Source organism: Thunnus albacares, chromosome 9 (genome assembly GCF_914725855.1).
Source record: "Thunnus albacares chromosome 9, fThuAlb1.1, whole genome shotgun sequence".
NCBI classification, from domain to species: domain Eukaryota; kingdom Metazoa; phylum Chordata; class Actinopteri; order Scombriformes; family Scombridae; genus Thunnus; species Thunnus albacares.
The window spans coordinates 24,140,377-24,152,905 of NC_058114.1; the positions used below are offsets into that span (position 1 = coordinate 24,140,377).

Genomic DNA, 12,529 nt, shown 5'->3' on the forward strand with positions numbered 1-12,529 from the left:
CTGCTGACATCGAAGGTAAAAGCTGCGTTTGGAACTACAAGTCGGAAGTGTTGTAGCAGTAGGAAGGACAGTACAACAACTATTGCAAGCGGAAATACGTTTATTTTTATCAAATAAACAAACACTTAGATTTTATTGTATCACCGCCTATTGTCATATAGTGTCTCAATCTGTATTGTAGACTACTCATTATATTTGATTGGACCGGATTTTATACACTATAGTGTAGGCTTGTGACAGAAACTTCCTCTATTTATGTGTGGCAGGCCAACTACAACTAATCTTGTAACCTTTTTACTGTACTTTACTGCTTACCTGGTAATTCAGCTATGCCAGTTTAACTCCTTTTTTTTGCTTAACAGTCCATAAGTCATCAATTATTGCATTTTAGGACATTTGTTTTTCATGAAAAAACTTTTTATATAATTAATATAAACTTATATTCATATTGTGGGCATGTTGTGGTGCATAAGCACTTTCTTTCACTCAGCTGCTTTCTTAATTGCCATGGTGCATCATTGAATTTAAATTCCTTTTTTTATCAAATTTCTTTGCAGAATAGTAAATTCATAACCTGACAGTATTTTTTTAAAGCATCAAACTGACCATCTTTTATTGCGCCACTACGTCAGTACACTATATCATTACAATAACATCGAGTTTAATGCTGAATCTGTATAAATAAATCCATGGGAGGTTTCAGTGACAACATAACAGGGGGAATAAATGAGGAAGGAGGAAAAACAGTGCCTCTTTGTGCTGACCCAGTCCATAAAAGTAGACATTATCATGGAACTGGCCATTGCCATTCTCCTAGGATCTTCCTAAGACCACAGAGGACCCTGTAGCAGCTCCAGGATCAATGGAGACAGAAGTTCCACTCTTTTGCTGTATGAGTCCAGTGTGTGCCAGAAGACCATGCCAAACCAGCCCCCGCCAACTTCCTGAGAGCCTCCGACTATTGCTGAGTTACTCTATCTTTCTCACCGTGAACCTGGCTGGCCTGTGCCTCAAGTCTGCCCAGGGACACAAATACATCCTACAACATGGCTGATGAAATACATCACTCAGTAACCAAGCTGACCATCTCTATAGCTTGTCATCTGGTTCTGGTCTGGACACTCGGGTGCATACCCAATAACTGAGTCTCTTTTTGTTGTCTGACTAGTTGCAGACCTGAGACTGACTTGGTAATCATCACATCAAAATCTCAGTTGATCACCTGCAGAGAGACAGACTTGTCAGGGTGATAACAAAGAACATCAGGACATCCTTCACTATGGAGGCATATGAGCAGCAGTCATGTCTTCATTTCTTACCTCTCTACAGTAATTCATTGAACAGGGTGCAGGAATAGAGGTGTGCAGGAAGGTGGGCACAAAAGTCCTCAACACTGAAATAGCTCCATACTGGCTCCTAGTAAGCACCACGTCTAGGCCTGCTTTGTATCGGTGCAATATTAACCCCAGAGGATACATACAAGTCTAAGTGGTAACTTACTTTACTGTTCCGCACAGGCCTCAAATAGCTAGTTAAATGCATTTCTGAGTGGTGCAAATGAATGCTTTCCCATTGAGAATGCAGCAGCTCTACTCATGGTCTTAGTTTTTTATGACCCAACAAATCAAAAGTGCTTTGATGAATTTTAGTACTGGGATTCAGTGGAAAGCTCTTGAACGCAGCAGTCACTCCATTATTTATAGCAACAATGAGCATTCAAAAAAGTTTTATGCATCTAAAACAGAATGCATCTTCTTGGGTCACATCTAACACCTTTCTACAATACATCATGAAATTCATTTTTGTTGGTTGATGTTTTACGATACGATAGATCAGACTGTGTAAAGCATTGGACACACTAAAAAAAGTTAGTTGCAACTACAGTTTTTTTTTCCATCATTATTGAAATTGCATCACTTAATGAGAGTCACCTTCTAAACTGTTTTGTAAGGCATCAATCGAACTGACCACTAAAAAAGTCGCATACTATAGTTATTGTAGTGGTGCATTGCAGTAACATAGATTTTTACACTGTGGGTGTTTTTTTAATTCTAATGTGTATATTCTTTGGAAATGTTGTTCACAGTAAATGTACATAAAGTGAAATATATTGTAGTAGATGTAAAAAATTAGATTTGACCATATTTGAAGACAATTGCTTTTATAAATTTAAGAAGTCTAGCACCATCTAAAGGGTACTTATAAGACATACTCAATACTAACTTCCTAACTACCACAGTTGTTAATAATTATCTACTCTGTATAATTATGTGTCATATAACTACTGGCATTCACTGTGTCTTTCCCATTGTTTTGCAAGGTCTACCACGTCAGCGGGTCATCAGTAGTATGAGCGACCCAGGTTTGTTTTGGCAACTAGTATTAGCGGCCCATCTGAAGATGGTGCAAATCCAGTTAACGTGATTATTAACAGAGCATGTCTCCAATGCTCTTAGGCACTTTACAGTCTTGAAAATGAATCCAACAAAATTCATTTTAGTTACATGTCTACAAAATGATGTGTGAATCACTGAATTACAAAATTTCAATCATATTTTTATTGGAAAATTATTGAAAACATAAGCATTAAAAACATAGGCATTGGATAGAATATGACTAGTACTCAAGCTTAAACTGTGTCCTTACAGAGTGTCTCATGACACTTTACTAAATTGACTTTATAAAATGTCACTGTACAATAAAGGTTCAACAAGTGGCAAATCTATACAAACATACTGTAAAGAAAACCATTTAGTAGAACTATCAAGACAAATGAAAAGATAACAAAATAAATTCTTTTTTTTTTTGAATATTTGAAGATTACTGTGAGCTCCAAAAGTCTAGACACGATTTGTAAAAATTAATATATCAACAGGAATTCATATATTATGGAACTTCAAAAAATACATAAGTTAAATGTGTTTTTTAAAGGGTATGTGGCATCCCTCAAAGCCACCAAATGATATAAAATTCTGAAGAAGTTAAACATTGCTCATTCACAGACCCAACAGAGGCATCTTCTGGTCTGTAGAGGAACTGCACACAGTTGATGGAGCATTGTCCCAGAACAATGTACGCTGTCAATTAGTCCATTCTCAATCTAGCATTTGTGGCATGAAACCTTTCAACTGATTATTTTGTGAAAATATATTACAAGAGGTCTCCATTTTTTTTTCTAATATGGATTTTGTGCAAAAAATATCTACCAAGAATTTATTATTAGCAACCCAGGTCAGAAACTATTATACAGGGAGTCCACATCAGTAACTTCCATGCATGAGAAAAAAAAACAAAAAAAACAAACAAAAAAAACCAGCATCCATACAAAAAGGCAAGATGTAAAATATTTAACAACAGTTACAAAAATATCAACATGAATAAATTAATTTCTTCTACATTTTGTACTGCCCTCCTATCTATCCCCTTGTTTTTCCAACAAATGGAAAAGAAACCTGGCAATCGTAGAGAAGGGTTCTCAGTATCTGAGGCAAAGAAGCCCTTGTATACGTTGCTGCGTATCCTTCACTACTCTAATCAAGAGTTTAGCCCTGCTATTATGCCTAGTAAGCATCCATGCCATCTCAGAGCGTCAATTACATGTACAACAGTAGTTGTAATTGTTTTACAACAATTAAAAAACGTGATAGCAGACAATCAGGAAGCAATCTTGAGAAGTTAATGAAGTCACCTGTTAAAATCCTTACAAATCTCAACTACAGTGGTCTGGATAGCAGGTTTTTAGGCATCAGTCTGTTGCATGTGATAATGTACCAGCTACTGTCATATGCGAGACAGAAGGTTCCTCATAGCAGGCTTGCAAGGCTGGTGGTGGGGCCATTCTGGGCTTGGATCTGGACAGGAGGAGGGCCATCAGTCCACTGAAAAACAGACAGAGATACACTGTAAATGCAGCACTACAGAGCATAGACACAGAAAACAGAACAGAATGAACACATTTTTATATGTGAATCTAGTATCTAGTATGGCATTGCACTGAAAAGTGAAAAAGGAGAGCATCGACGTGTAAACGTGGAAAAACATGCTAAGTTGTTTCACATACACTGATGAGGTTATGCTCAGGGAGGCTGCAGGCAGCGATGTGGTCCTGCAGCAGCTGCTGGGAGAAGTTCTGGTGCATCTGGGCTGCTTCATGGGCATCCATGGTGTTCCCAAGGGCCTTGTTCAAGTCTGCAAGCACAACAAAGACATGGTCAAAATCTCCCTTCACCCACACAGCCTGTTTTTTGAGCACAGAGATTTTTGTGCTTCAAATGTGAGGTCAAGTCTAAAAAGGTCAAAAAAGTCTAACAAGTAACAAGTTTAAGAACATAAATGACATTGTACCAAACATAAGGAAAGAAGTTCATTGTCTACCTTTCAACAGTGCTGAAGACCAGAGCTGAACAGACATGTCAGGGATCTTGCTGGCCAGCTGCATAGCGGGTACAACCATGTTGTTACTTTCCTGAGGAGAAAAGAAAACAAAACCATCACAGAAAATAGTCCTCATTTTTTTAACTTAAGGGTGAAATCTTCATCATCATTTGGGGGTAATTTGTACTCTCCAATAAATGAGTGCACATGAATTTACTCCCCTGCATAAACTACTAATTTATACCCTTTAATTACTTAAAAAGCAATGTTTAAGATTGTTGTGGCTACTGTGGTCAGTTAGGGAGGAGCAGGCTGGCAGCTATGCTTATTTTAGATGCCCATAAACGATTGAATCATTCATTCAATATTCAGAAAATATTCATATAGTATATCAGTCTCTGTCAGCCTTTTTGCTTTGTCATCCTATGTGAGCATAAGCAAGAAAGGGACTCTTGATGCGTGCCACTTGCAGTGCACCTCCCGCTGTGAAACACCATTAACGAGCAACTCTCAAGGGGGGCCGTGCCATGACCCTGACCAATCTCACCTATGCTTTGCTGATGTGAAGCAACATGCTTCCTCATCTCAATTGCTTCCCCAGCTCCCCTGAGATGGCTTCATTCTCCGTTGCTGTGACATGCTGCCACCCAATTTTTTGAAATTAGGTCAAAAGTCCTCAACCCCAACTAAATAACAAGCTCATTTACATGTTCATCAACAAATGCCACTTTGACCATATAATGTTAATTGTAGGAGCTAGCGTGACATGATATGCAGCCTGTGTATGGGCCAGTCCTCGTTGTGATTTATTAGGTGATCATATAAGCAGCTTTATAAATTAGTGAATATAGTGTTCTTACTTTATAATTATTTGAGTGTAAACAGTTTTATAAATGAGGCCTCAGGTGCACAATCAATGAGATGAACGAGAGAAGAACATTTTCTCTTTAAATTAGAACATTGTGTCTTGTTTCAATCAAAAAAGACACAATGTACCGCTCTGCTGACCTAGTTACTGTAAAACCTGTTGTTAAACCTAATTCAAAGGATGCCCGATAGCGCAAAGTGAATGTCAAGTCAGTGTTTGTGTGACTGTTCAACATATATAATTAATTTAGTCTTACTCTGTGGTTGCCCAGTACATAGAAGATGTGGCCCAGCAGAACCAGGGAGCAGGCGGTCAGTCTGTTCAGATCCTCAGCATTGGACATCTTTAGGGTTTCCCTTAGGAAACGCCTGCAACATAAAACATATCAATATAAACATGCACAGGTGCAGGGTGGATCTGTGGGCGTGTTTGCATAAAACTATTCAAGACATGTCATACTTGGCCTCGTTGTAGCGTCCTTGAAAGAAGGACAGGAGCCCTCTGATGTAGAATGCTGCAGCGCGGAGGCAATGTGAGCTGGATCAAAAACAAAAGAGCAGTGGTTGTTAAGTAAATGACACGGAGCACTTTTGACAAAAAAAAAAAGCATTGCTTTAATGTATTTTCTTGTACTGCACAGTATAAAATCTTACGTTTCTTACCTCACTGGGAAGTTGTGGTCTGGGTTTATTCGCTCTAGGAGGCTGTACAGCTGGAGAAGAGAATTTAAAATAAACATATTAGTTATTTTTAAAAAAGGGGCCTGTCCACTCATGTTCCCTTTATTTCAAAATAAGAATGTGCTTTCATCCTGGATAACTCTAATCACCTGACTGTGTTCTTAGCACAAAGATAAGGATATCTTAAATTTGATTAACAAAGTACTGTATGCAGTGCTACATTTTACACTGGTCAGTGCTCTCTGGTGGACAAACTATGTAATGGCACCCAATGTCTAAATTATAACAAACATACAGTAACTTTTTCATTTCTGTACAGTGATATCTTGTTAATTGACTTTGACGTGATGAGATAAGGTCATTCTGTACTTGGACCCTGTCCGTTATGGGAAAGCCCATTACATTAACCCAAGAGGGAATCATATTTTCCCCCATCCTTTCTATTTGTGATTATTCTGAAATCACTCGTTGCAGTATTCAATGTTGTAATTCAACGATGCAACCCGTTACTTAACTGACCTCCTGGTGTCTGTTTCCTTCCCTTATGTAGACACTGGCCAAGTTGGTGACAATGTATGTCCAAAGTTCCTGGTGTGTGGTGAGCTGGAACACAAACAGTAAACAAACATGTCTGAGACGAGAGGAGAGAGCAGCTGCGCGGAGGAGAAAAGAGAAGAGTCACGATAGCTGTGGAGTTGCAGCAAAAATCACCATATACTCACTCGCAAGGCTGTGGTAAACTGTGCCTCTGCGTTATCCATACAGTTCACCGAGATACAGTACAGACCCTGGTGTGTGGGGGAAAAAAAAAAAACTATTAGAGGAATCCAGTTACAGTGTTTAGAAACTGTAGGTCCTTCAGGATGACAGCTTCAGAAATGGGTAACTACTTATTACTTTTCACAGCCATATCTGTGTTTTGACAAATCAAATCTTTTCTGTGGGTGTTTTCTTTGTCTTTTTTGGTACCAGTATTTTGATTAAGAAAATTTTTGTTATAATAAATCCTTAGTTATACATTTGTGACGTCACCAAAGTTCCCAAACAATTTCTTCAACGGAAGTAAAACAGAAAACAGATAACCAAAAAGATTTCTCCTAGTGATCTGTTGACATTGCAGGTAAACACCAAATGTTTTAGTTCAGTGCAGCTTAATTTACTTTGCTTGAATTTATGATCATGTTGTGAAACGTTCTGTCTTCTTTTTCTTGGTTTACAATAGTGGCCCTGTTCACTTCCCTGCGAGCACTCACGGTTGTACATGCAAATGTTAGAAAGAAATTTTAATTTGAGGATACTCACTAATAGCGTGTGTAGCTGAGCAGCGTGGTTGGTGAATAACCTGGGCGACTGTTGGCACAGCTGACACACCTGTGAGATCTGGAAGGACAGAACAGAGTGTCTATGTTGACTTTTCACAAGCTTGTTCAAGTATGCAAATTCATCTTTCTTGAGCTGCTACAAAATTGAGCTCTCGAGGCTGCTGGACTTTGGACTGCATTTTCTTGCATGTTGCCACATACTAAATAGAAGAGAGCTCATTAAAATGACCATGAATCCAGCAACAATATACCTCTTGTAATGCAGTAGCCTTGTGGCCTGTGACAAGTCTACACATGATGATGTGCTCCAGTAGAATGACTTGGAAGGTAGAGAGGATGGGGCTGCAGTCCAACACTGAAATATGGAGATAAAAAATGAAAAAAAAAAAATGTACACAAACCAGTGCTGCAAACTGTTTTTTAAAGTTCAAATCCAGCAGTCCCACATTACATAGTTAAAAATGTTTAATATTACTTGAAAATAAGCACAAGAACACATGAGATAACTCACTTTTTAGTTTCTCTAGTTGCATAAGAGCCTTGTCTGTGTACTTCTGGGCTTTCTCCAGATAGCCTGCTTGCATGGAGTGCATGACTGTCACCTGTCAAAGGACAAATATACATTAAATACTGAATCAAGTCCAAATAATGTGTACTTTTGTAAGCACAAAGGTTTTATTACACAGCTACTAGTGGGAAGCAGGTTGTTGTTTGGGGCTCCCACAGTCACAGAATCTCTGCAACACTACAGTTGTGTCAAGCTTTCCATGAGGCTGATCAAAACAGCCTCAATAACTGTGTCATTTGTTAAGGCTTTATGAGTAACAGGCACATTAAAAAAGACATTTAAGACTTTTAGGATTTTTACAACCTACACTGCAGTAGAACCACAACACTCTAATGGAAACTCTAAACCGTGACAGCCCTGATGTTGCTTTCATTTTCATTATAACTTGTAAGAGTTTTTATGTGGTACAGAATGAAAAGTGGCATTACCAAATATACAAGGACACACATGTGCTCCTTAGGGAGCCAGTGGAAGAGGTCAGCTGGGTTGCTGGGCAGAATCTCATCATCGTGGAGTGTAGAGATGGTCTGGATGCACTGCTGCAGCTGCTTCAGACATGGCTTCACGCTCTTCACCTGGGGAGATACACATATGATAATATATCCTATCTCAGCTCCTGGAAGCTTTTATACACTCAAACATCTATTTCCCTTTATAAAATTCAATGTACGCATACATCGTGATCAACAATTTACCTGTGTGCTAATAAACACTGTGTCATTTAAATCCTATGAACAAATGTGTCCTACTTTTTGTAACCCTACCGGACTAGATTTCCTACCTGCCCAGCATCCAGGTAGTGTGTGACCTGTAAGACCAGGAAGAACACCCTCAGGGACTCCTTCTGGATGGGGTTTCCCTGCCAGTTTTCTACAATGGTTCCACACAGAGTGAGCAGAGGATGCACTTCTCCCAGCTTCCTCTCCATTAGCAGCAACTAGAAGATGAGAAAACATCACCGAAATCAAAATGTGACAGAATGTAATATTGCTGTTGTGTAGCTTTTAACTGTTATAGTTTCTGTTATGTTATTCTTCCACATAATAAAAGTGGTTATTTTGTAATTTTTTTTAATAAAACGGCACTTAAAACATTAAGTGTAGCAAATGACTTACCATTCCTTTACTGAGGAGAAACAGCGCCCTTAAAAAGCAAAAACATCAAGTCAGCTTTTTCACCACACTCTTACTTATACTTTGTGCCACAATTACATTGTTATCAGGGATGCACCGGTGTCAAGGCCATGTTGAACATGTTAGTGCTCAGGAGAGGAGAAACGTGTCTATCGCAAGAGAGGTGTGCATTAGTTTCAAAAGTTTAACAGTAACAAGATTTTTCTGTGAATGACGATGAAAAACAATTATTTTATGTGTAATGGGAACTTTCTCATGTTTTTTTTTTTCCCTTTCCCTCACTACACATCATATAATTTGCCTAAACCCAAAGTGAAAAGACAGTGTATGGAAAATGTAGCCAAAGTTTTTTTAAACATGTCAAAAGTAAAATATGTACCTGGTATATTCTGAGCCCACCACTCGAGCGTATTCAGCTCCAACCCCCAGCAGGTCACATGCTGACACCAAGTCTTTCTCCAGTGTATGAAGTTGCTGAAGAATAAGAAAATTAACATCATCACATGAGAAATTTCTGCTATTTGCGCACAAGATCTAGATTATAGTAAAATCTCATGGGAAACATAAAAAACACTGTGTGTGTGTGAGTAAACTGCGCTCAAGATTAAAATTGGCTACCAAAGTGTCTTTAAGACTATTACGAGTCTGTTCCCATTTCAACTCTGTTGGGTCAGCATGAAAATGACTTGAGCGTGTCAAATAGTGTACTTCTATGACACATACCGCCAACTGGAACAACAATCTGCAGTGCCAGTATGGTGTTTGTTGAGAAATCTGGATGGCCTTGCGCAGAAGGGGTTTTGCAGAGTCCACCAAATTCTTGAAAATTGATGAAGAAGATCAATAGTTAATGGTCAATAGTAAATACAATTGTGCAACCAGTACTGCTCGAATGAAAAAAAAAAAAGGAAACATGAAATTCACCACAAAATTTTGTCAATGTCACTTATGAGATGATGAATGAATGGGTTAGTTAGTAGGGTTGAGCAATATGGACAAAATCAAATATCACAATATTTGTAACCAAATACCTCAATATCGATATTGCCACAATATTGTAGGGATGGCTATTGGTGCTTTCACAAAATATGTACATGAGATTTTTGATAAATAAACATCAATAATGTGCATATAATGACTAAGGGGATAAAAGCAAATAATAAAACAGGTAGAACGGTCTAGTAAATTCAGAAAATTACATCACTGCTCTGTAATGCAACTTTACAAACAAGAAAAGAAGACACTTATGCAATATCACACTATTAAAATGTAAAAAAAAAATATCTATCTAGTCTCATATCACAATATCGATATACTGCCCAGCCCTATTAGTTAGACTGACGTTACTTCCACCTCACAAAAAGCATTTTAAATTACTTAAAATGTTCGCCTAACATGGTCTTACCTGTTGGCAAAAGAGTTCTGACAAAATGCTGGCAGCCTCAAATTTGACATCTTCAAACTGGGGGACTTGTTGAGATATAAACCACTGCAAAACAGATCAAACAAGATGTTAGCGGGGTTGTACTGACGGTGTTTGCTATCATTTGGACCTATAATAATCCCGTACAGCGGCTTACTCGGCCAACAGAGAAAGAACGAAAGCGGCCGACTGGGGACCAATATGTAATTAAACGATCGACTAAATGAAACAATAACTAATCTTAAATTTTTACTTCTTTCTAAATGTTACCAATTTAAAAGGAACAGCTATTTAAAGTCTATCGCTGTTTTCGCTGGCTGTGGCCTACACCCGCCCCGGTCTCCGCTGCATCCCCGCTCTTTCCCAGATCAAACGTCCCTCACCGCTTTCTCCAGGTGGCTGCGGGCCAGCTCGCTGTTCTTGGTGTGGTGGTAGAGAACCGAGCCCAGCTGAAGATGTGTCCGGGCCTCGATCCTCTGCGGAGGCTTAAACTGAAACACGGCTTGTAGACAGTGCACACAGAGGCGGATTTTGGGCGGACTTGAGGTTCGGAAATGCTCCGCAAAGCCGAGTAGGGCGAGGTACCAACGCTCCGGGGCCTCTACGTTTGACGCCATTTTCCCCGACAACAACAAGTTTTGGTTTTTCAGCGCTATGGCCAGACTCCCGGGTTGCCAGGTTCGGTCATGTAGAACCCACAGTCACAGCGTCTAACCCCCCCAATTCACCCTTTTAGTTTGATTTTATTCTTTTTAGTGAACATTTAGTCATGTATGACTAACAGTTGTTATCTAATTCTGGTTCTCAAACTTTTTCACGTCACGTCGTGTATAGTCATACATTCTGTCACTGTGTTACTTATGGATGAAATTATAGTGAAAATAAATGATTCCCCTTTTTGCTGGGGACCCCAGCCCCTGCAACCCCCTCAAGGACCCCTGGGGGTTCCCAACCCCACTTTAAGAACCACTGATCTATATTAATAAAAGATTTTGTACTAGTTAGAATTATTTTACATAAATAGTACATATCAGAATCAGAATCATCTTTATAGGTCAAGTATGTTTACGCATACAAGGAATTTGACCCTGGTTTATGGCTCTCAATGTAGCCCTACTTATACAGAATATCAACACAACAATCTTCAGAAATATACGCAAGGAATGACTATGTACAGGTGAAACTGTTTCTGTGAACTGTAAACAGGATACAAATAGAGTAAAGAAATGAAGAGAGGACAGAGTGCTGAGAAATTTATTAAGTGGTAAAAAAACAGCAACATTATTTTATATATATATATAGTGGGTGTATAAAAACATCAATGCACAAATAAACACATTTCCTCAGGTGCTGCAGATATTTTAGATATTTTCAGATTATTATTGTGTTTCAGAGAGAAATATTGTAAGGTTTTCCATGCAAAATATAGAATAAACCCAATATGTATTTTAGCTGACCATATGGACTACATGGGCCACCCATAACATCACTATCAGAAGTACCTCTTAAATGTTAATGTACAGTTATTTATTTAACACTCTGAAAAGGATTATTCTAGAAAATTAATAATTTTACTTTATTAAACCTAGGGCTAAACTGGTTAGTCAATTAATAGATCCCTTAATTGAGAACAAAACATCTTAATTGTTTGTCGTTTCTTAACAAAAATGCCAACTGTCTCTTGTTCCAGCTTCTAAAATGATGATTTGCTACTGTTGGTTGGACTGACAAGCAATTTAAAGATGTTATTTCTAGAAAATTGTAATATATTATATGGGGTTTTTTCCATTTCCAATTTATAGGGAAAAAACATTGACAGATTAATCAATAATAAAAAAAAATATTATTAGTTGCTGCCATAAACCTACTTTACTTGACAAAAATGAAACACAAGCTCTTAAATGGATGAGAGGTCCTTAAAGTGCACAAAAAATGGAAATTTAAGATCTAAACTACAATTTGATGACAACAGGGAAATCTGCTGGTAAAGATCATATGATATGACTGAAAGTTTCAGAACAGCTACTAAAAGGACCTAGTGGACCTTATTTTCCAAACAAGACTTGTTTACACAACATAAAATACTAAAATGCACTGGTAGAACTCTTGATGAGCAATGGGCCTAATGATAAAATGTTGAGTAGAATTTATTTTATTTTAG

At 38.2% G+C, this 12,529-nt stretch overlaps 1 protein-coding gene across 1 annotated transcript; it reads right to left on the minus strand.

Annotated features, from left to right (window-relative positions):
• Positions 1–2,535: 2,535 nt before the first annotated feature.
• Positions 2,536–11,026, minus strand: LOC122989298 (MAU2 chromatid cohesion factor homolog). The gene is made up of 18 exons (XM_044362087.1): positions 10,752–11,026; positions 10,351–10,434; positions 9,669–9,764; positions 9,325–9,419; positions 8,928–8,955; positions 8,594–8,749; positions 8,241–8,387; positions 7,756–7,846; positions 7,496–7,599; positions 7,225–7,302; positions 6,645–6,710; positions 6,442–6,525; positions 5,905–5,954; positions 5,702–5,779; positions 5,499–5,610; positions 4,375–4,465; positions 4,061–4,188; positions 2,536–3,878 (listed from the first exon to the last, which is right to left on the minus strand). Exons 1-18 carry the CDS (start codon positions 10,983–10,985, stop codon positions 3,804–3,806), a joined length of 1,797 nt encoding a protein of 598 aa, XP_044218022.1. The 5' UTR covers positions 10,986–11,026; the 3' UTR covers positions 2,536–3,803.
• Positions 11,027–12,529: the final 1,503 nt, after the last annotated feature.

What these genes read in the sequence shown, in the direction of transcription:
- LOC122989298 (XM_044362087.1), bottom strand. Translation starts at nt 10,985, where the DNA reads ATGGCGTCAAACGTAGAGGCCCCGGAGCGTTGGTACCTCGCCCTACTC. An exon ending in AAGGAAACAGACACCAGGAG is followed by an intron (nt 5,955 to 6,441) that starts GTCAGTTAAGTA and finishes TCTCTTCTCCAG; the next exon opens with CTGTACAGCCTCCTAGAGCG. An exon ending in GGACGCTACAACGAGGCCAA is followed by an intron (nt 5,611 to 5,701) that starts GTATGACATGTC and finishes TTTATGTTGCAG; the next exon opens with GCGTTTCCTAAGGGAAACCC.